Source organism: Tenrec ecaudatus, chromosome 8 (genome assembly GCF_050624435.1).
Source record: "Tenrec ecaudatus isolate mTenEca1 chromosome 8, mTenEca1.hap1, whole genome shotgun sequence".
In the NCBI taxonomy this organism is placed as follows: Eukaryota; Metazoa; Chordata; class Mammalia; order Afrosoricida; family Tenrecidae; genus Tenrec; species Tenrec ecaudatus.
This window is the reverse complement of record NC_134537.1, coordinates 113,277,568-113,300,617: the sequence shown is the minus strand read 5'-3', so window position 1 is coordinate 113,300,617 and position 23,050 is coordinate 113,277,568. Positions and strand designations below refer to the sequence as shown.

The 23,050-nt window shown below is 46.2% G+C and overlaps 1 protein-coding gene across 6 annotated transcripts in view; it reads left to right on the top strand.

Moving 5' to 3' along the window:
• DLC1 (DLC1 Rho GTPase activating protein) overlaps positions 1-23,050 on the top strand; it is a 458,236-nt gene that overhangs the window by 414,598 nt on the left and 20,588 nt on the right. For all 6 annotated transcript variants that reach the window (XM_075556747.1, XM_075556748.1, XM_075556752.1 and 3 more), the window contains 2 exons: positions 9,542-9,613; positions 17,853-17,934. In XM_075556747.1, the coding sequence (XP_075412862.1) occupies positions 9,542-9,613; positions 17,853-17,934 (154 nt within the window). The remainder of the gene's footprint in view (positions 1-9,541; positions 9,614-17,852; positions 17,935-23,050) is intronic.

Below are 23,050 nucleotides of genomic sequence, written 5' to 3'. Positions count from 1 at the left end.
TGTATACTTATAAAAATAACCCCTTCATTTGTAAAGACTAGAGTTTCAAAAGTAAGGGCCCTTAAAAATGTTATTTAGATAGTTTTCTCTCTAGAAATTGGCTTCATCATCTATGCAATTCAGGAATCGATTCAGTCTTTTAAAAGCGATTCCAAATCATTGTTTTAGCAATGCATGGTTGGAAGTGTATAAATATTTAGCTTAAAATATTAATAGAGGTTCTTTTTCATTCAAGCCTAAAGGTTTTTGGTTTTGTTTCTTTTTTTTGTTTTGTTTCTTAAATAGCAACTGTTGTTGTGAATTTCAGATCATCAGTTTTAAACTACTCACTAGCGCCTCCCCCCAATAGTTTACCCCCCTCGCCCACTCCTCCATTTTCTGTCTACCTCTTGGAGTACTACTGTTGTCTGGTTCACCCAAGCTAACACCCTGCGCCAGCCTAGCCCATTGCTGTGTCTTCCCTCTTTAGTGTATTGTTTGTATTTTAATTCCACTGCAGGTTGATGCTAGAGCTTATTATCATTTCCGCTTTACCTATGTGCCATTCCTAAATACGTCCAGAGACATTTCTGTTGCCAGAAATAACTGGCGTGGCTCCTGACCAGAGCGCCTGATAAAGCCATGTCTCATGGGCCCAGATGAACAGTTAACGGCTGCCGTTTCAAGGGAAAGAACTCCTATTGTGATGTGTCCTACTTGCCTTTTCTTGGTTTGTGTGGCAACAACAGCCCTTTGGAGTCCGGTGGGCTGGAGGATCCCCAAAGGGGGTTTCAATTGATTGAATTTCTCTCTTGCAAAGAGTCACTCCAAGTGCCTGATCCGAGGCATAGACTCACAGGGCGTGTGTCTAGAGATTTCCTTCTTTTAAGGCAAAACCGTCTATTAAGTTGTCATCACGTCACAGGGAAGAGTGGGTCCTTTTTTAATCCTCTTTTACTTCTAGGAATAGTATTTACTGGAAAGCAATATATCTGCTGCTAATTCTCAAGCAGGACAGCTGAGGCCTGAGACTTGTTTCTGTTTTGTATGCATTTAGAGATGTCATATATACATGTGTGCATTTACATTAAGGTGTATGTAGGTAGGTATGTGTTTTATGTGGTTACATATACATGTAGTAGAGGGCTTTTAACAATCTGTGTGAACATTCTATTCTCTCATTCCATTTTTCCCCCTGAATTTTTTGAGGAACAGCCCCCCGCCTACACTTCTTAAAAGTGGGGAAAGCAGCTTTTACTTTCTACTTGGTACCGTCCTCCTTCCCTTGCCGCTAGGACTGCTGGCTCGTGCTTCCCCTTACTCGCTCTGTGGATGGCCGGTCTCTTCTCCGGGACCCAGTCTTTCATACAAGACCATCACTGCCATCCAGTCAATTGTGATCATAGCGACCTCCCAGGACAGAGTGGAACTGCTGCCCCTACCAGTTTCTGCGGCTAAATCTTTCTGGGAGTAGAAAGCCTCATCCTTCTCCTGAGGAGCGGCTAGGGGTTCAGAACTACTGGCTTTATTAGCAGCCCAACAGGTGACCCATACACTCCTACACAAGGCCATACCAGACCGAAGCCCGTTGTTGTCGATTCCAACCTCTGACAACTCTGTAGCTCTGACTAGAACACCCCATTGGGTCTTCAAAGCTGTACTCTATGAAAGCAGAGTCAATCTCTCCCCACGGAACAATTGGGGGGCTCCAACGACCAAGTTTTCCGCTAGCAGCCCAGCGCTGTCACTGCTGGTCCACAGGGCTCATTTCAGGACTACAACCCCTCTAGAATAAAGTGTGCCCCCCAAAATAAAAAAAGAACGTGTGCCCAGTAGCAGGAAGGGGTCTTCTCTGCCTCTCCTACCACTGAATCCACGCATGTCTTTCCTACCACATTCCACATCCCCATTGTACGGAGGTTCCTGCCTGTAGGACTGCTTAGTCTTCCTTCCTTCCTTCCTCCCTTTCTTTCTTTCTTTCTTTCTTTCTTTCTTTCTTTCTTTCTTTCTTTCTTTCTTTTGTCTGTCTAATACAAAACTGTTCATCTGTGAATGAGAATAGTGATTTTCAAACTGGTCAGTTGAGTAGGTAACAAGCATTTTAGAAGTTAGAGTAGAAAGAATGTGTGCTTAGACTTGCAGGGCCATTTTGTGAGACTTGTTTCTGTTTTATCTCTATATTTAGGTATACATACGTGTTGACAGGAATGTATATCTAGGTGTGCTTTTTATTCTGGTCAATATACATGTACAAGAGGGTTTGTGAAAGTTTGTGTGAAAATTCTATTATCTTCTGATCCCAAACTTCTTGAAACCGTCTCTTACTGGTTTACCTCTTCGTGTGGATCTTGGTCTGAAAAATTGAAACACCGCCAGTAGAACAGAAGTTCTGTCAGTGGTTATGCCTAAATACATATGGAGTGTGTATTGACTGAGCACTTACTAGGCGCTGCACATGTGTTCTAGATGCTTAAGGTTTACTCAGAGGCAGACAGAAAGTCAACGTAGGAAACATCGGGCATGTGAGGAATGCGCCACTTGTCGGCCAGGTTGTTGTGTTCTGGCGGCTTCATGTTCCCTTGATGCTGAAAGCTGGGCCCTTGGCATTTCAAATATTCCGCAGGGCCACCCGCCCACAGCAGACACACTTTAGCAGAACGGACAGACTAAGACAGACGTAGAAGAAGAATCTGGTGACCTGCTTCTGAAGAAAATTGGCCAGTGACAACCTTACGAGCAGGGCAGTGTGTGAGGTGGTGCCAGAAGCTAAACTCTGCAGATTAGAAGATACTCAGAATGTGACTGTGGACGTGCTGCCTCAAGAAGAGTGGACCTAATGACGTAGATAGGATTAAGCCTTTGCACCTTCATTTGCTAATGGGACACGACTCCAGACAAGCAGCCATTAGTAATCAGAACATGGAATGTATGGAGTACGAATCTAGGAAAATTAGACATTGTCAGAAATAAAATGGAATGTATAAAGCTCAGTGCTTGGGCATTCAGGAACTGGAAAATACTGGTGTTGGCCATTTTGAATTCGAAAAGAATGCAAATGGCACAGCCCTGCTTGCTGAAAAATTAAAGAGGATTTGAAGTATTTCCTGATGAAGATCAAAGACTACAGCCTTCAGTGTGGATTGTACCTCAACACAAAGCACAAATCCTCCCCACTGCATTAATAGCAGTATTGACGATAAGCAGAGAAAAGGTTGAAGTCATGGATTACATTTTACTTGGATCCATAATCAATGCTCATGGAAGCAGCTGTCAAGAAAGCAAAGAACAAGTTAGATTAGGCAAATCTGCTGCCACAGACCTACTTAAGAGACTGAAGATTACAGGGCGAAGATGTCCCTTGGAGGCACCGACCCAAGCTAGAAGCCCTGGAATCTTGGAGGTTCCGAGTTTGACTGCTAGCTGAAAGGCCACTGACTGCTGCTTGGTAGGAAAATGGAACTTTCCGCTCCCATCCAGAGTCACAGTCTCCGAACCCACCGGGTCTCCCCTGCCCTACAGATTCACCATGGGTCGGGTCGACCAGCAGCAGGGACTTTGCGTTTCTGCTTTGACCCAAGCTCTTTTTCAGCCTCTTCCTATAGATGCATGGTAAAGATCCACAACAAATGAGGAAGACTGAATTGATGACATTTACGTATCGAATCTATCAACCACGTGTTGAAATGGGGTTAGTGGTATGGAGAAGAAAAAATAAAACCAGAAAGCCTGAGGTGGGAGAAACATGGAGTGGGTGGAAGGGGGAGCCTGTGTGACCCAAGCAGTGAGGAGCCAGGACCAGGATGTAGTGTTTTGGCCAAAGGAAACACGGAATGACATTGTCTGTAAAGGGTCACCTGGGGCTAAAGCAGCACTTGAACCGTAGACCAGCACTTACCAGATACCATACACTCATTAGTGATTTCTTTTTTCCATTCAACTTCAGCGCAGGAAGCTGTGTATAAAATGCCCTTGGTTTTTCCTGAGCCTAGCTGACAACCTATTAGCTGTCCAAGAAACATTCAGGGCTAGGAACAGTGGAGGATGACTAAACGCCTGTCTCCCGGGAAGTGACACTGACCGTAAAAGAATAAAGGTTTCCCTTAACCACCAGCCACAAGGTTCAAGGGTCAGACCCACTCAGTGGAGCTGCAGCAGAAGGCCCTGTAAAATTGTAGCCAAAAATCCATTTTTTTTAAAAGTGTCAGTTCTACTCTATGGCATATGAATCTGAATTGACACCAGTGGGTTTGGTTTTTTGGTTTGGGGTACCAAGAGAAGCCTAAAAATGGACTTTGGTCAGCAACTGTTAGGCCAAGGGGCCTTCCAATATTGAATTCCTTAGTGTTCCCCAGTCTCACCTCCCAGAAGCTCCAGGACACTGACCTTCCTACTTGACTTCTTTCAAAATATGCACAGCAGATGTTCAGCATCTCTTGAGGCACCTGCGGGTAGGAATGCTGTTCGTTGCTGGTCAAAAGCCTTGTAACTATGGTAGATAGCATTAGATAACAGCTGGGTGTTGCTGCCTTGCTCTCACGTGGGCTCAACCATTGTACAATAGAATGCAATGCTTCCCGGCCCTGCAGTGATTCCTGAAAGCTGGAATATTTAAAAGTCCTTTGATATCTTCCAATCTAGGGAGCTTATCTCCAGCACGGTATCAGACAGTACTCCGCTTTGATCGATAGGGTTTCCTTAGCTGATTTTTGGAAGTGTTATCAGGTGGGAGCCCTCATGCAGCTCGCACTGGGCTGCTAACTACAAAGTCAGCAGTTTGAAAGCGCGAGCCAGCTCCAAGGGAAAAACCAGGCTTTCTGTTCCCGTAAAGAGTTAGTCTCGGGAAACTCAGGGGCAGTTCTGCCCTGCCTTGGAGGGTCGCTATGAGTCAGACTGGGAGTGTGGTGGTTGGGAGTGTGGTGGTGATTTACCATGAGATTGCTGCTGAAACCTGTCCACCATGGGTGACCCTACTGGTATCTGACACACCAGTGGCATAGCTGCCACCACGATAGCCCAGCGGTAACCACTGGGCCATAAAAAGTTACATACAGAGTCACAGCCTCACAAACCCACAGGGACCATTCTAGTCGTATCAACTTGATGGCCGTGAGTTCGGAACTTCGGTAACTAGAATTGAATCAATAGCAGTATATGTACTTTGTTGTCTGATATAGCCCTACTCATTCGTTTTACATGTAGCTCATGCTTGATTACCTATTAGCAGCAGCTGTGTGTGTTTAAAGGGGGAAGGATTCGAGTCATAGATCTTAGCCTGCTTTTGAAGAACAGAAGTTATGAATGGGCTCTTCCTTCTTTCAAGAAATAGCTGTGTGTGTTAGTGGTTGCTTGTCTGGTTGGCAGCTTAAAACCAGCAGCTGCTCCCTGGCTTTCTACTCCCGAAAGAGTGTGTATAGCTCAGAGACCCATAGGGACCGTCTTACCCTGCCTGATAGGGTCACTGTGAGCCAGCGTGGACTCAAAAGGCGGTGATTTTGGTTTGGAGTGTGCACAAGTCTCTAGGGGGACACAGGTATGTCAAGACATAATCATTGTTCCTCATAGCCCCGAAATAGGTGCACCCCACCCAGGCAGGGGCCACGAGCAGTGAGACGTTGGTGGAAGAAAGCAGGGGGCAGGGCTTGATGTGAGAGAGCCTGATGCGTCGTGCCAACTTTGTAAGTTCGGGAAGCCTGGCTGGAAACTCAAGGTCCGGCCCCCGAACTTTTCTGCACAGGCGGATTACGTACGTTGTGGTCTGTGCTTTGGAGTTTGATTATGTGAGTTTAGTCCAGATGAGGAAGCCCTGTCTGCTTTCCCACAACTAATTCGGCTCCTTTAGTGGTAAAAGCATCTGCTCTCAGCTTGCACACACGCCTGTCTTACTTCAGAGAACCCTCAGGATTGGGGAAAGGGCTTGAATGCTCGGAAAGCCCGTGATTTCTAGCGTTGGGGTGGAGGTTGAGTTGTGGTCTTCCACCACGTGTAGTCAGATGTGCTGACAGCCAATGTGAGGCGGGGACCACACCTCGCAGAGAGACTCTGTTCCTATTGTTCACCCGCCTGACCGAGTTGCCCGAGTTGCCTGGAAAGACGGCAGGGGATTTCTGTTTAGCTTACCGTTGAGAGGTGAGGGGAAGATCCGGTCACCCCGCGGTGCCAGGAGATGTGCAGCTGTGGTCTAATAGTTCCCAGCTAGACAGAAGGATCCCCGACTCTGTTCGCTTCACAGCGTGCAGAGCCAAACACTAAGGCTGTTTCCAAGAAGAGTTTCCTGTTTCCTCCTGAGCACGTTTGCCTGTTGTTTGCTTAGACAAAACCCAGGAACAAATGCTTCATTGTACATTCATTGTCTTTTTAGTTTCTGAGGGCATTTGTGTCTGACGGGGAGGTTTTGTTCTTAAATTGCATGCATAGGTGAGTTCTCTTTCCACCACCCGCACAGGCTGAAGGAAAAATCCCTTGGAGCCGATTAACCTCCCAAACAAGCTCACTGCCCCTGAGTTGATTCCAACTCTGTTGCAGCCCCTTGGCTAGGGCAGAACCGCCCCCTGCGGGTTTCTGAGACCTTCAGTCTCGCTGGGAGCCTCTTGTTCTAGCAAAAGGGGGTCCGGTGAACGAGACAGCCTCTTGTTCTAGCCAAAGGGGCCTGGTGGACTGGAACCCTGGGCTGTGCAGTTAGAGGCCCAGCGGGCTGCACCACCAGGGCTCCTTGGCAGGGGTGGGGGAGGCGAGGGAGCACGCGCAGGGTTTCCTGTAGTCCTTCACGCACTCGTTCGGTTGTCCAGAGTGTCGGAAGGCAATCTGAGTCTCTAATTACTCTGTCTTAGTTCAGCTTCCCCTTGTGGGGTTTGAATGTGAAGAAATCTCGATCTTTTTCAGAGAGATGGTTACTTGCCCACCGCTTCCCTCGTTAGTATATGTTGAGGTGATGATGGATTTTCAGAAGAAGAAGAAAGAGCATGTTAGCTAGCACCCGACCCGTGCATAGCCAGTCCTTGCCCACGCTAAGCTCCCTGCAGACGTTAATAGCCTGGTGAGCAAGCAGCTCCTGGGCGGGCTGCGGAGAGGAGGCAGCCTCGCGCTGGGCCGTGAAGGGTGAGTGACGATTGACCTGGGTGGGTGGGAAGGCATTTCAGGCCAGGGGTGTCGGGCAGAAGGAAGTCACGGCATCACAACGGTATGTGAGAGGTGAACACCACGTTTACTTTGGCTGGGAGGCCGGGGAGTACAGGGAGCTGAAAGTGAGGTTGGCAGTCATGCAGATATCCCTGAAAACCACATAGAAGTGTTCAGACTTGATTTTTCGAGGCAGCCAAGCTCCAGTGAGGTTTGTGAGGGAGAGACAAGATCAAAGCTGTGCTCTGGGAGTTTGATGAGCCCAGGGGGTCTCAGTAGAAAGGCAAGGCTGGAGACCTGGAGTCTTGAGAGATAAGAGAAAGTCCTGGCATGAGTCAGGGGACTAGACTACAAAGGGTCTTAACTTAGAGCTAGACAGAGGCTTGTTCCATATTGAATGAAAAGAAAATGTTGATGTTCCAAAAAGCGGTGCTCATATGGCATTGTGGTCTCCTGATACCTGGGAAGGCTTAGGGGGTGAATTTACAGGAATAGAAAGTCTGCCTCATCTTTCCCCAGTGGAGTGGCTGAAGGATTCGAACTGCTGACCTTGGAGGTTAGCATTCCCAACTAGGAACTACTATGTCATATTAAACCCACTTGCCCTGGTGTCGATTCCAACTTGCAGTGATGCTATAGGACAGGGTGGAATTGCCGGTGTGGGTTTCTGAGGCTGTGGATCTTTATGGGAGTAGAAAGCCTCCTATCTCTTCCTTGGACAGCGGCTGATGGTTTCACACTGCGGAGCTTGACGTTAGCAGCCCAGCAGGTCACAACTGCCTAGCATGTGGCTTGCCAAGAAACCCTATGGAGCAGCTCTTCTCTAGAACACATGGGGTCCTCAGGAGTCAGGGCCTGACCCAAATGCTGCCTGTACCAAGAGCCAATGGTTAGGTAAACGTTTTCAAAGACAAGCACATGTACATTTTGCTCTTCAATGGTGAACTCTCCAAGGAAAACAACTCATCTCTGTTATTCAGAAATTATTTCATGCATTTAAAAAAATAGACATTTAGTCATTCTTGTTTCCATAGTTCTTTTGGTGGGAAGAAGATAAAGGAAAATCATTTCCACATTCCTTGATAAATAATATTGAGCTTGTATATGTTTTTCCAATATAGGGTTTACTAAAAACAAGTCTATTGTATCATTTAATTTACAGCTTCCTTAATTACCGTATGAGTCAAGCTGTGGAGATAAACATGGGGAAAACGTAAGCTCAGACAGCTCACGTATGTCAGTTCTTTTAAACTCTAAAGATGGAAGTTCTTTCACATCGTCTCCTCATCTCCCACCCCCAGGTCGTCAGAAATCCCGTGTTTAACAGTGCTCTTGTCACCGCTGCCCTGCCAAGACCTGTGCAGGCCATTTACTTCTATTTTAATTGGTTTTGTTTGGATATTAACAAACTCATTAGAGGACAGGTTGTTTGCCCCCATACTCAGTACTTCAGCGCTCCTACTTGCTGTAACGAATGTGAATGGTCTTAATTACCTTTCTCTCAAGGCCAAGTCGCTCGTGATGAAGTAACCATGTGGTAATGTTTTTGACCATAAATTTGCTGGGACAAAGTAAGATGACTGCTTCTCCCAGGATTGAGTGGGGCTTCACATGTGGCTCAGAGACGCTTAATGAAGATTTGAATCTGGAGTGAATTAAGTAATAGTGAGACATTTGTAAACGAGGGAAGCAGCCTTACATAACCCAGTCAGTCCTCGTGGCCTGAGGAAAGGAGATGGGAGGAAGCGTTGAAAAGATTGTTCTTTGCGCCAGCAAAGAAAAACTAATGTGCTCAAGACCACCTCTGTGAGTCCGTCTTAACAGGATTGTAAATCTGTGCTTGAGTGAGTTGTACACCACGTGTCAGCTGCTCTTGGCCTTTCTGTTTATCAATACTATTTACAAGATGGTAAACCGCAGGGTAGTTGAAGCTTTATTACGCCGTTCAGCCTGCCAAGACTGGGGAATTTATTGACTGATGACCGCTTCCTCGACAGCCTGGGCCCCACTTCTACTGTCTGAATAATCTGTACCCTGAAAGGCACATCTCCCCTTCACCGCGTGCGTGTGCGTGCGTGCGTGCGTGCGTGCGTGTGTGTGTGTTGGGTGGGGGCGGTGCTCGGGTATCGATCACCCCGAATCAGCTGTGACCAGAGCACAGAGGCTTATGAAATATTTCACTGCTAGGACCCCATTTGTGTTGTGGCGGCGACTTTGGTTGATGTCTTTTTTTTGAGGAAGGGGTCATAACTGTAGGCAAAGGGAACGAGATTGAGACGCTTCACAGAACTATTTACGTCATTCGGGGCTGAAAGTTGGTGTTTTGTGTTTTAAATCTGCATTTTCTACAGAAGTGACATTTTGTTTTTGTAACAAGTTTATTGAAGAAAGAGCTTTCCGAGACACCCGTGGCTAACGATTTTGTCTCTTTTCTGTTTTATTCTAGAAATTGAGGCCAAGGAAGCATGTGATTGGCTGCGGGCAACAGGTTTCCCTCAGTATGCACAGCTTTATGAAGGTGAGCTGCAGATGCCGCGTTTCTGTTCGCTTACTTTTAATTAGCATGGTCATAAACCTGGGTTCATAATGATCCCTGAGCTGTTACTTATTGTAGACATTAATTAAGAAATGCACACACTAAGCACCTGTCCTGCCGCCATGCAAACCTAAGCTGGGACCTGGATGAGGGTTCAGGTGGTCTTCATCTGCCCCTTTCTTACCCCCTACCCAGAGTCTCCACCGTGAATCTCCTCCCATGTGCCCTCTTCTCTGCTTTTGATTATAATATTGTGACATTTTCCTAAAAGGAAGGTAAGTGTTGCCAACATGGGGTGAGGGGGAGCACAGGCTAAAGTTGCTTTGACCTGTATAGAAAGGACGTTGTGCTCTATTTATTCTTTTGGGGTTTAATTTCTTTTTTCTGATGTAGTGTTAAATCGTTAAAGATTCTTCTCCACTGTGTCCCTGTAGTGTGTTGGGACTCACCGGGAGTGCACTGTGGCGGTAGAATTGCCCCTGTGAGTTTCTGCGACTTTAACTGCTTACACGCTTCCTCTCTGGCTGGCGGTGTCAAAATGCTGGCCTTGAACGTTGCCTTGTCCGCTCCATTTCCCCCTGGGACATTTTCTTTCTGTAGCTGGTGAGGGACGCTTAGGTTTCCACCTCGTTGCTGTTGTGATGTTTCACTTTGGTGTGCTCCAGGGAACCTTGGTAGACAAGCTTCTGTGCACATTTCTGTTTTGTGTCCTCTCGATTGTGTGCCTCAGATTGGGATTTTAGGTCATCTGGCAGTTGTCTTAACCATTTGTTTCAACAGGACCCCTGTCAGTGAATGGGGATGCCAACATCGCCACGTCTTGCCTAATAGCGCCGGTTTTATGTGTGTTTGTTTTCAGTCCGTCATTCCATACTCTGCCATTGGATTAGAGCATTTAATTAATTTACATTCCGAGTAAATGCCAGTATTGAAAGAGTTACTTTCCTGTTGTTTTTGTTGTTGTTTGTGGAGCTTTGTCTGTGTTTGTTTTATACCTTTGTACCTTACTTCCTATTTATGACCCGATTTCCTTTGTCCTTATTTCCTATTACTACTGCCAACATTTGTGGGCTTTTTGGTTACTGCTTTTAGTTGTTTTTGACTCCCTCTCCTTTTAAGTTTCTTAGATTTTTGGTGTTTGTAGTTACCCTAGCGATTACATTTAACCCATTGCATTCATAAGAGTCTGATTTAATTTGGTAACTAACTTAACTTCAGTAATGTGCAAAAACTTCATTCCAATCATGCTCAGACCCTCCTTTTGTTGCCATTATCCCATGAAATCCTTTTACGTCATGTGCCCTGTAATATCCATGTACACTTGTTGTTTATGCATCTTCCACTCTAAAGCATGTAAAAATACTTTAAACCTCACCCTTACACTTACTCATAAAAATGACTTTAGGAAAGTTTGTTGTTCTTTGCTGTGTATGGCTTCAAGGTGCAGTCTAGTGTCCTTTCTTTACCACACGAAGGACTGTCTATCCTTTTTTACTGGGCACATCTCTCGACTTTCGTTCATCTTGAAATGTCTAAATTTCACACTTGTTCTAGAAGGACAGTTTTGCCAAATGTAGTATTCCTGGGTAGCAGTTCTTTTCTTTCAAGCACTTGAAATGTGCCATTCCCTGGCCTCTGGCCTCAGTTTCTGAGGAGAAATCAACCTTGGATCTCACTGGGAATCCTTTGTCTATGAAGGTTCACATCCATGCTGCTGCTAAGGTGCTCTTAGCTTTCGTGGCCTTGATAAAAATGTGCTCCTGGGGGGGGACCTCTGGCTCTTTACTACTTGGGATGCCCTGAGCTTCTTGGATTTGCAGACATGTGCTTTTTGTTGGGTTTGGAAAAATTATACCATTATTTCTTCAAACAGTGTTTGTGTCTCTTTCTCTTCCCTTCCTGGGATTCACGCAATTCATTTGTTGGCGTCAAATTTCCACTAGGCTATGCTGTCTTGAGGAGCCCTGCCAGTGTACTGATTATGAGTTGGGCTTCAATCTGCAAGGTCGTCAGTTCAAAGCCACCAGCAGCTCAGTGGGAGGAAGACCTCCCAGGCCTTTCAGGTCTGGTAAACTCAGAAACACGAGGGCCAAGTTCTACCCTGTCCTGTCGGGTGGCTCTGACTCAGATTGACTCAGTGGCAGTGATGATGCGGTCGGTGTTAGGTCACATGTCGCACTGCTCAACGCAAGGTCTGCAGGGAAATGCCCCAGCCGCTGCACAAGAGGAAGATGGCACGTTACGCCCCCAGAAGGATTTGCAGGGGCAGAAACGCAAAGGGACAGTTCTACCCTGCCCTAGGGTTCCCAGTCGGGGTTGGCTCGGGGTAATGGGCTGGGTTGGGTTTTCAGGGGACTGGGGGTGGGGAGGAGGGTGTTATCTTTCCTTAAGCTCATTCTCTTGTTGCTCTTCAGACCTATATTTTGATTCTGTCACCTTCTAGATTACTCAGTCATTCTTCTGCCAGGTCAAATATACTGCTGACTCCTTCCAACAGGGCTTTAAAATTACACTTGTATCTTTCAGTATTTCTCTGGTTTCTTTACAGTGTCTATGCCTGTTAATTGGGTTGCTATGAGTTGAAATGGACTCAGTAGCAGTGAGCCTGGTATAGTTATATCTATTGATAATTCTTGTATTGTTCATGCATCGTTTTCCCTGAATTACCTATTTCCGTTTTCCATTAGTTCCGCGTGCTTAATATTGCTGTGTTACATTCTTTCCCTCTGCTCCGTATCCTGATTTCCATAGAGACCGTTTGTCGCCCTCCATCTCCTTCTGGGCAGAGCCCTCATCTGCAGCTCTGTATGTGAGAGAGACAGAGAGCATACCCTGTGCGTGTGCCTTGTGATTTGATGTTGCTGAAACTGAGATACTAGGACGTTTTAATGTACTAGCTCTCTCAATTCCCTCACAGACACATTGATTTCAGTTGCACTGGCAGGCAGGCTTACTCTTGCTCACTCATCTTCCCTTCTTGTTCTGTGAAGGCTTTGGTTCCGGCCAGACTAGGGTTCCTTCCATCTTTCCAGCAGGCAAGGCTGTAGAGCAGTCAAAACATTCCACTACCAACATCTATTCTGTTTACTTTGGAATCAGAAATCAAGACTCTTCTTAATCCACCGGAGAGCTATGCAGTGGCGAGAGGCATGCCCAGAAAGGAAGGGTGGGGCAGCAGAGAAAGGGTCTGACCCCTTCCTGAGATTCATTCCTATCTGTTTCAGGTTGTAGCTCCTTATTGTTGTCATTTTCCACCTTCCCACAGCTCTCACAAGGCCCATTAGACTTCTAGTTGTTTTTTTTGGAGAAGGTTGGGATCATAGGCTTGCTCATGCCACTATCTTCCCAGAATTCTAGGTTGTCTTTCAGTGAATACTATTTCTACTATGGCATTTAATTTTCAGTTAAAAAAAATCACCCTTTTTGCTTTGTTCTGTAAACTGGATCTGGGCTTTTGTACCTGGAGGACAGCATCTGATCAGAGTCCTGGAGTCACGTGGCGAGTGAGACTGGAGGAGAAGCTCCCCTCTGCCCTCAGTCATCCATGGTATTTCTGGGAGTGTGTGATCTGAGCACCGTGGGGTGGATGGGCTGTGGAGTCAGCCAGGGTCTCAGGCACATGCTTCCATGGCTTCTTATTCCTGCTAGGGATCATAGAGAAGAGACAATGGAGAGATACTTGCCAGAGGCCATGGTGCATGTGAAGAAAAATTCGTACACATTGATTTTCTTTTTCCTCACAAGTGCTTTCATTCTACATTATTTTCTTCAAAACAGATAATCATTTAATGACACCTTCTTCATAGAGTTATTTTCACATCCAGCTACTGAAGTAGGACTTTCCTTTGATTCCAGTGAATTGCCTACAAAGAGATGGCCTTGGCGATGGATAGGAGGGATGATTCTCCAAGAGAAAGTGGAAGGAGGGAGGGAGGGGTGGCGGCCGGGCTTGTGGGTACTGCAGCTTTGCTGAGGAAGAAGGCTGTAGAATTGAGGTGGTGGGCAACTAGGAAAGCCAAATTGACAAGGGTGGGCACCTGAGTTCCCCACATCAGTAACTTTGTAGTTGTGTGATTAGTCTCTTAATGGTCAGGGGCCATGTCCAGTCTATACATTTACTTCTTCTGTGTTGTGTAACTCGATTCTAGGCTCATGTGAGACACTTTGGGAGTGCTTCTGGAGAAATCTATAGAATGAGGATCAGAGACATAATGATGCCAGGGTTACTTCATTGATTCTCTTGAGTGAGCTTTTCATCTAGTGGCCCAGAAGCCCAGTAACCTGTATTCTGACAAAGTTTAAACACTGTAACTAGTGAACTACCCTTTACGGGGAACTTCCAGTCAGAAGGTGAGTGAAGAGTGTTCATAAATTAGAAGACCTTCAGATTCACATCCAACTTGAGCATTCTTTGTTTCCTCCCCCTGGTCAGAGAGGATGACACTAGTGTTTTTCATTCATTCATTCATTCATTCATTCATTCAGCTGATCCACAAGTCCCAGTGTTAATTCTGCAGCAGTAGGAATGCCCAGCTCCATGATAGATACTTATATTTTATAAGAACAAAACTGGACCGATTTTGCCAAAAATCACACCAAAAAATGAACATAATTTTAAGCCATTAACATTTTTAATATTCGTCTATTACATCATATAAGATGGAAAGGAAGCTAGGGGACATTTGCTGGTCATTACATCACAAAAGATCCAATGAAGCCATGTCACTTTTTTAAAAAAATCACAAACTATGTCCAACTCTTCTTACAGTTAAGAGCAATTTAATAATGCGTCTTTCTGGGCCAATGAGAAGCAATGGGCTGTCATGAGACCAGCATGCTCTCATTGAGAGCTCTTCACTGGTCACTACCAACCCGCCCACTCCACTGCCGTCGAGTTAATTTCGCATCAACTCATCGTGGCCCTAAGGAACAGGGTAGAACTGCCCCTGTGAGTTTCCGAAACTGTACCTCTTTATGGGAGAATCCCTCCCATCTTTCTCCCTCATTGCTTCTGGTGGTTTTGAGCTGCTGACCCTGCAGATTGCAGCCCATGAGACCGTCAGGGCTCCTCAGTGGTCACTAGCCTCCTTCTTGAGCACATGAGGAAAATTCCATGAGTCCTTGATAAGGATGGAGAGACTGCATGCTGGGAAGTGAGAGACATGATCAGCAGGCTGCTTTGAAGATAGGTCTAGGGTGGTTGTGGGGTACCCCACATCAGTCTGAGCTCACAGAGATAATTTGTGCCTCTGCTCTTCCCAGCTAAAGTAATTATCTCATTTCCTTATGGCCGTCCAGATCGGCTGTCTGCTTTTGCCATGAAGATGGCTCCAAATTACGTTGTTGCTAACGCTTGTATCTTCCTGTTTCTTTATTTCAGGAAGTATCTGCAACTTCTTTACTTTTCTCTCTCTCTCTCTTAAAGACAGTTAATTAACTTGCATGCCTTATGGTGGAATTGCTTATCTTTCTCCTGTTAGGGAGCATTTTTGACCTATTAGCATTCCAAGTGTCTGTTTTTCAGTTGGCTTCTGGAGGTGGGTGGGAGGACCAGTGCTGGATTGGATTTTCAATTCACAGCTCTGCTGGGGAGAGAGAAAGATAATCCCGTTTGCACTGACAGTAACTCAGCAGCCCCTTTTGTTCCTCCTGTTTAGAATTACATTTCCTTCCATTATGTCCTTCGTGGGGACTGATTTGCCGGGACTGATTTGCCGCCAGGCCACACTTTTGTTGAAATGTGTGTTTGCTGGGACCCAGTTCCCTTCTCTGTCTTCCTAAAGTCTAGGGTGCAAGAATGTGTGTTCACAGGGGACAGCCTGGGGTCCCTTCATATTCACAGGTCATTTGAAATGTAACTTGCTTTTGCGATAAGGCGTGGGCTCTTCCTTCATCCCACCACACACCAGCACACCCCCAGCCACTCACTAGCCCACACATTCCTTGTCTTCCTGTTTATCTGTATTTTGGTCCTTGGCAGTTTTTACTTCCTGCCTTAAACCCACGCTGGAAGTTTAAATCCGAACCACCATCAACAAAAAGCCAGCTCCTCAAGCCAAGAGGCCAGGTAAATGAGAGAAATTGATAAACTTCTTCATGAGCACGTCATTCCTACCAGAGGTTTTACTTTTTCTTTTTCACTTCTTCCAGTTTACAGGATCTTGACGTTAAATGGGGTCAGAAAGTCCTCCCCATAGAGCCTGGGCACACTAAGCCAGGATTAGCTAAAATAATACAGTTGCTGTTCCGCATAAAATCGTCAGGGCTTGTGGGTTGATAATATTAAATCTAGTAGTATTTATTACTTGGAGTTCCTGGCGTTTGTTCAGAGTGAGATATGATGTCACAGTGTGTGCGCAGCTTCACAGTCAGTCTGGCTTCTGTCTAGTAATCCCTGACAATCACGGAGCTGCCTCCTCTGTCTCCCCTCCCACTGCCACTCTCCAGTCCGTGGAGCCTGGCATGAAAATGAACGAAGAGCGCTGTCATCCTGACCCTCAGTTGTGTGTGTTTCCTCATAAGTCTGCACTCAAGCTAGTTTATGGCTCTGCTTCTATTCAATCATACAGGGGAAACCGACTCTAAGGTTCAGAAAGCAGGACAGAGGATAGACATTTGTGCTCGTGATGGTGATGTTCTGAATGTTTATTTTTAATCATTTCATTGTGGGCTCGTACAACTCTTACCACCATCCATCCAGCCATCGTGTCAAGCACCTTTGTGCATTTATTGCCATCATCATTCTCAAAACATTTGCTTTCTACTTGAGCCCTTGGTATCGGCTCCTCATTTTCCCCCTCCCCCCTCCCTCACAAACCCTTGATATTTTGTAAATTAGCATTATTTTGTCGTGTCTTTCACTGTGTTCTGGATGCTTTAAAAGCTGTTTGGAGTCTTTTATCTCTAAAAGTAGATTACTATGAATAAGGAGCCCCCCTGTCACTCTTAAGTTACAAGCCACGGATCCCCTAGTCATCCTGAGAACTAGAACATTAGAAATGGATGCCCAAACTCCTGATAGCCACGTCTGTTGGAGTATCCAACGTTAGCAATTTTGGAGTCCAAAGGAATTTTTGTATTAGATAATGGTCGTCCTAGTGACTTCCTGTACTCATTTATCTTGTCCATTCCTGACCCACAGGAACTCTGGCTGTGTGGTGGGTCACTTCACCGAGCTGTTAACCACACACAGGCTCAGTAGTTCACACCCAGCAGCCCACACTGAGGGAGCCAGGTGAAGCTTTCCGCTAGGACAGATGTACAGACTAGGAAACACGAAGGGGCAGTTCTGCCCTGTCCTCTAGGGTGGACGTCTTTGGCTCCTTTGGATCGCCCTCTGCATTAGTATATAGCATTCTACTAGGAAGGCCCGCTATCTAGCCTAACACCCAGAACTCCAAAGAGTGACAACTTGCCTTTATCTCATGACAGTTTCAGAGCTGTTAGAAATTTCCAGGGTCCTGCTGCCTGGCTTCCTGTTCCCAGCTTTTCTTGAATGTGCTTATCTGCAAGGGATCTCTTTGGACTGAGGAAAGTTTTTCTGCTTCTCAGCTCTGATACAATTCTTGGTAGTCAAGTGGTAAACTTCTCTGAAGATTGAGAGGGTCGGCATTCTATTGTTCTTTGGGGACATCATAGCAAGCTCTTTGCTTTAGGTTAGCTTATATAAACTCCTGAGAGAAGCCATATTGAAGTGTTAATATTTGCTTTATATTCTTGAATTCACTTTAGCTCTTGATGTCATGCAAATGGATTAGCTTCTGTTTACTACCCCCTGCCATTGTCCTCTTGATCTTGTCCCTGTGTTTTGCCTGTCGGCAAAGACCCACATGGAGAGGGTATGGAACCAGGGACCTTATAAAAGGGCATCAGCTTTTTAGTATTCCTCTGGCTTTTTTTAGCATTTGGGGTGGGGGGAGCTGCTCTTGCCTGATAGCTTATTTAAAGAAGGAAGTATTTTGAACCACTCCCCCTGACAAGAATCAGCATTCGAATATCTAGACATGTGGACATCATAGGCGCCTTTAGGCCAGCAATCTCATACTGGTCTGCATGTGGTGTTTGTGTGTCTTCGTCCGCCACCCCAGTTTATTCCCCTGTGCATGGTAGTTACGTTACTCAGTGAATTACACTGGAGTTTCCTTGGTTCTCTGATAAGTGGAATTTGTTGAGGGAAGACTTAAGTGTTTAATAAAAGGATTTGTTTTTGTTTGTCTTACAGATCTCCTATTTCCCATTGATATTACTTTGGTCAAGAGAGAGCATGATTTTTTGGACAGAGATGCCATTGAGGCTCTGTGCAGGTAAATGCAGTCAGTGTGTGTGTGTGTGTGTGTGTGTGTGTGTGTGTAATGTAGTAACTGTCATGTCGTTGCTTAGTATGTGACTGTAGTGATTTACTATATTGTAAGCCAAAGGCCCTTTAGTTTAAAATTTTAAAAAAGGGTAAGATCCTGTTATTTACTGTCGTCATTACAAATGGCAGCTACACTCCCCTGATAAGTACTCAAATTGACCCTCTTGTTGGTGCTAGTTACCCGGAGTCAATTCCGATCCTTGGTCACCTCTTGTGAGCAGAGTAAGACTGCTCTGTAGGGCTTTCTAGGCCATGGCCGTTCAGAAGCAGATCCTCAGGCCTGGCTTCCAAGATCGCCACTTCAGAGTGGGCTTGGACCACCAGCCTTTCACCTGGTAACTGAGAGGCTAGCAGTTGGCACCACCCGCGACTTGTAAATTTGATATTTGCAGTGCATATTTGATACCAAATGATGGCTTACACATGTAACTTGCAGAAGGCTTGTAAACTTGGAGCAAAAATACTGTTCATGCAATATAACTGGCTGCACAACCCAAGCCAGGTACCCTGAGAGTTAGTCACAGTGGCTGTCACACTGGGTGAAAATAAGACAGTGGGAGGCATCAGTGGGCGGTGGGGGACAGTGGCATTCTGGCACCAGGACCATTGTCTCCATTCCAGAAAAGATTTCTGAACCTCTTCAGTTTCTCCAGGCATATATGGTTAGAAACCAGGGGGAACAAAACAGACTCACTGCCCCCAAAGCCATACCAATTCATAGCCAGCTGATAGAACAGGATCAAACTGCCAGGGGTTTCTGAGACTGCAACTTTTCTCATCTCTCTCCTCAGACAGGCTGGTGGTTTCAAACTGCCGACCTTGTGATTAGGTCAGAACTCGTATCCCCTACACCCACCAGGGCTCCTGGTGTGAGATTCAGTGTGGTTGTAAAGCAACTGGGCCTGGCCTGGTGTGCAGGAGACCAGCAGTGAGGGGGCACAGGTGTGGATTAGGAACACAGCTGCCAGAAAGCCTGGTCCTTGTTTCCTGGAGCCTGAGGCAGAGCCTCTGCTCGCGACCATTAGGGAAGTACCAGCAATAATGATGGGATATTGGTAATCCTTTCACAATCTTGGTGACATTTTTGTATTCATCTTTTATCATTTTCCTCAAAATTTAAAAGCTGAGTTACGGGGATGATGGGGATATGCACTGAGAAGATACCACCTTTCCAATTAAGATAAACTTTCCATTTCAATGCTGACGTTGATAAAAGAGATGATTAGAGTAAAATCATACCCTATATTTCTTTATGCGTTGCAGGCAAAGAAAGCAGTGATAACTTTTTACAAAAGTCCTAGTTTTTGGTGTTTCTTTAGGCACTGCAATGTGGGAGGCAGCTAGCTTGAGCAGCAGGGGTTTTGAGGACAGATCGGTAGGGTGACGAGGTTGGTATGTGAAGCAGACTTACTCTCAGTTTCTAGAAAGAAAGACAAATGCCGTATTTTAACCATGGAAACTCTGCCACTTCCTATCGAATTAAGTGACTGCTAAGAGATGCCTGTGATCCACGGACAGTCTCTGAAGCAGACTTGATTCCGAGCCCTGCCTTTGCGCTGTGTCAGAGCCCAGCTATGTTGTGTGGAATGAGGAAACGTCATGAGGAGGCTTCAGTGCTTAGTTGTGGGGCCAGATTGCTTCATTTTCCGTTCATCATCGGTGATAAGTTGTATGAATTAGGTCACTCCTAAGATGTAGCCCGGGAAATGCTTTCAGCGTCTTGCCTTACATCATGTCGTCTGTTTCACACACATTAACCGCTTGGTGCGTGGGGCTGTCTGAACACAAGCAAAGGCTTAGGACTTCCTGAGTCAAATAACATTGCTATAGGCTTTCAGCTCCAAGTATCAGGATTGCATCATTGAATACTCCTTCCTGCCTTCTTTCCTCCCTCCTGCTTGGAGCCCGGTGTCCCTGTTTCTTGTGCACGGTTGCTTTGGAGGAAGCGACATTGTGGTTGACCTTGGCTCTCGAGTATCATGCCCGAAGCCACTTCTTTGGGCAAGCATGAAGCTGGGCTCTTTCCTTCCAAGAAGAACCTAAAAGAAGCCAGACTTTGACACATGTCCTCAAACTCTGCAGCATGTTCCGGCTTGGACTTCCCAGTCACCTCTTACATATAAAATAAAGTCCCTCGGGTGAATGTGGGAGGTTCCTGTTGGACTTAGGGTAACAGCTACAGGTGTCTGTGAGAAGAAAGTAGTACGGGATGTGGGATTTTCCTTGAAAATCAGTCTTCAGCATAATTTGTATCAGCAAACCCAACAGGAGGTTCGTGTACGTATGTTCATATCTACATACTTTTCATGAAGAACTGTGCCCCTTGGGCAAGGCAGGAACTAATGTTTAGAAGAAAGAGATGGGAACCAAGCACTTTCCTTTGAACAATGGAGCAAACACTTCAGCCACTGGCTTCCGAGATGCACTTCATTGGCTTGACCCGCGGTGGCCAAACACTCCCTGAGCCGTGGAGCTCCAGGGCCAGGCTTTCCAGACTTCGCTTCTTTCGCCTGGTTGAAATATTTTGAGCAGTTGATTTTAAATATATGGGAGTGGGCTTCAAAAAGTTTGTGGAAAATGGAATGGACATTTTTCTAAAGCTGCCTCATGGGAATGCAATTACAGAGACTCAGTTGGAAAGTCTTACGAAGTAAGTCATGCATGCCGCCCTCCCGTGTTGACTTGGACCGTATCTTCTGCTCCGATGCTGTCTGTTGTCGGCACGTGCTCTGGAGAGAGAGACTTGTGGATGATAAGCATTCATTCGCCTGTTATATTTGCAGTTCTTACGTAGCTGGCTCCTTTGGTCAGGGATCAAGTAGTAATTCGTCTCTTTCAGGGCAGAAGGCCTTTGTGGACTGCATACTTTAATAGTAATGTTGCTACAGCCTTAAATAGGCCATTTGGTCATGGCCAAAAGTGACCACTAGGTTTTTGGATTTAGATGGCTAACTGCCTTCTCACTAGGAGGGCCTACCTGTGCCTTTCCTTGGAAAGAATTGCTTTTGCCTCCATCCTACTAGTTTTGAGATATGACCCAAACTTGATGAGGAGGCCAAGATTATGAGGAGCTAACACTCAGTATGAAGCTTCAGGAGTTATTGCTTGTTTTAAATCGCATGGTCAGCAGATAATACTGTGACCTGAGAGCTACCGATAAGAAAAACTCAGGTAATTTCCTCTGATTCGAGGTTGTCTTGTTGTAGTTTCTGAGAAATGCTTCACACTGTTTTTACCTTTGGAATTTAATTTGGGTCCTCCTATGAATATATCAGAGAACTCTGTTAGCACAGTGGTGAAAGCCCTCCGCTGCTGCAATTCAAACCCACCCGCTGCTTCTCTGAAGACAGGTGAGCTGCCTGCTTCTGCACAATGGCAGCGTGGAGCCCCTCCGGTGGTTGTGGTCAGCTCTGAAACAGGCTGGCTGAGCGGTGGAATCCACACAACGGCAGTGGTTAGCACAACATAGCGTGACCCATGTGGAATGTACTAGAAATAGCTTGGCTAATTTACACCAAGGAATTAAATAAGGTAGTGTGCTATAATGAAAAATCGATCGCCCCGGCATGATCTTCGACATAAACTTTCTTGTGAAACAGGCCTGGAAACACCTAAGCTATGAGAGCAGTTTACCTTAGCGGAGGTAGAAATGTCCTCTCCGTTTCTGTGCTATTCAAAGGAACACGGGCGATTTTTTTTCCTTTTATTTTAAGGAAACGGCTCCTATTCCAAGAAAAGATCTTTCAAAAATTGGAACCATTTTTGTTTGTCAAGTTCTACTTGGAAACTGCCCGTTTCCTCTCTTGTTCTTCTCCTTTTCCGCCTTCATCTTGTGGTTTTATCAGGACGCTTGCAGCTCCACGCCCAACACCTCTTGAACCTTGGATAGCCCCCTGGGCCCCCTCCCTCCCCCCAGGGCAGGATGCAAGTCACCCAGCAGATAAGACTGGACATTCCTCTGAGCGGAGGGCCTGTGGGGGGGATGGGAATGGCCGGGCTTCTGGACAGATGGATGACCATAGCAGGGTTTCAGCTTGCATTTGAGAGTCATGCTTAGGATAGAATCTGCCCCGGTGTACTTCCATTATTCGTGGGTATTTTTTAAATGAATACAGATCATTTTTTCTTTCTGAGTGCTAGGCTCCTGTCTTTTAGTTATGTGGCTTAGGGCAGCACGACTCCTGTGAAGAGTCCCAGGTCCCCACAAGGGCAGGTTCTCCCCTGACCTCCACAGGGCTTCTGTGAGTAGAGTCGCCTGGAGGGCAGTGAGTTTTTAACTTCGGTTCATCCCATTTCCTCCTCTGTAAAATGAAGATAACAGCAACATCCCCAAGCGCGCGCGCGCGCGCACACACACACACACACACACACACACACACACACTTCTGCTAACCCAAAGGCTGGCAGTGCGAGTCCACCTGTAGGTGCCTTGGAAGAAAGGCCTAGTGATCTGCTTCGGAAGAATCAACCCTTGCACACATCGTGCTCTGATACACCTGGAGTTGCCCGGAGTTGGACTTGATTTGGAAGCAGCTGCTTTCTGTACCTGAGAACTTCTATGAAGATGAGGATGAGGATGACAGACACTGTGTATGAACTGCCTGACCCAGGCCGTTCTAGCTGGCACTGTGATGCCATGCTGGTACACTCTCTTCTCTGTAAGTGGATTAGGTGCCACCAGGAGGCATTCCTGGGAGAGCATGGGGGTGGGTGGGGAGGTTGGGGTGGGGGGGGTTGGGGTGGGGGGGGTTGAATGCCCCAGAAACTCCAGAGAGTTAGCCCTGCACTACAAGACTCTGATGCCATCAGCTTGGTGCTACCAGCACACGGTGGGCATTGTTGGCCTTTCCAAACCTGGCCTCCAGGGTCAGGGTCAAATAAAAAGTGACCCATTTGACTCCCAGCTAGAGTCGACGAAGTGAGCCCCTCCCCCTGCCCATAGATTTCCGTGCCTAGTAAATTTGGTTATAGACACCACTCAACCATTAAAGCCCAAATGAAGTCAAGTGGGTACTTGATTCCAGGTTTGATTAACGAAATCCAGACCTAAGACTTAAGAATTC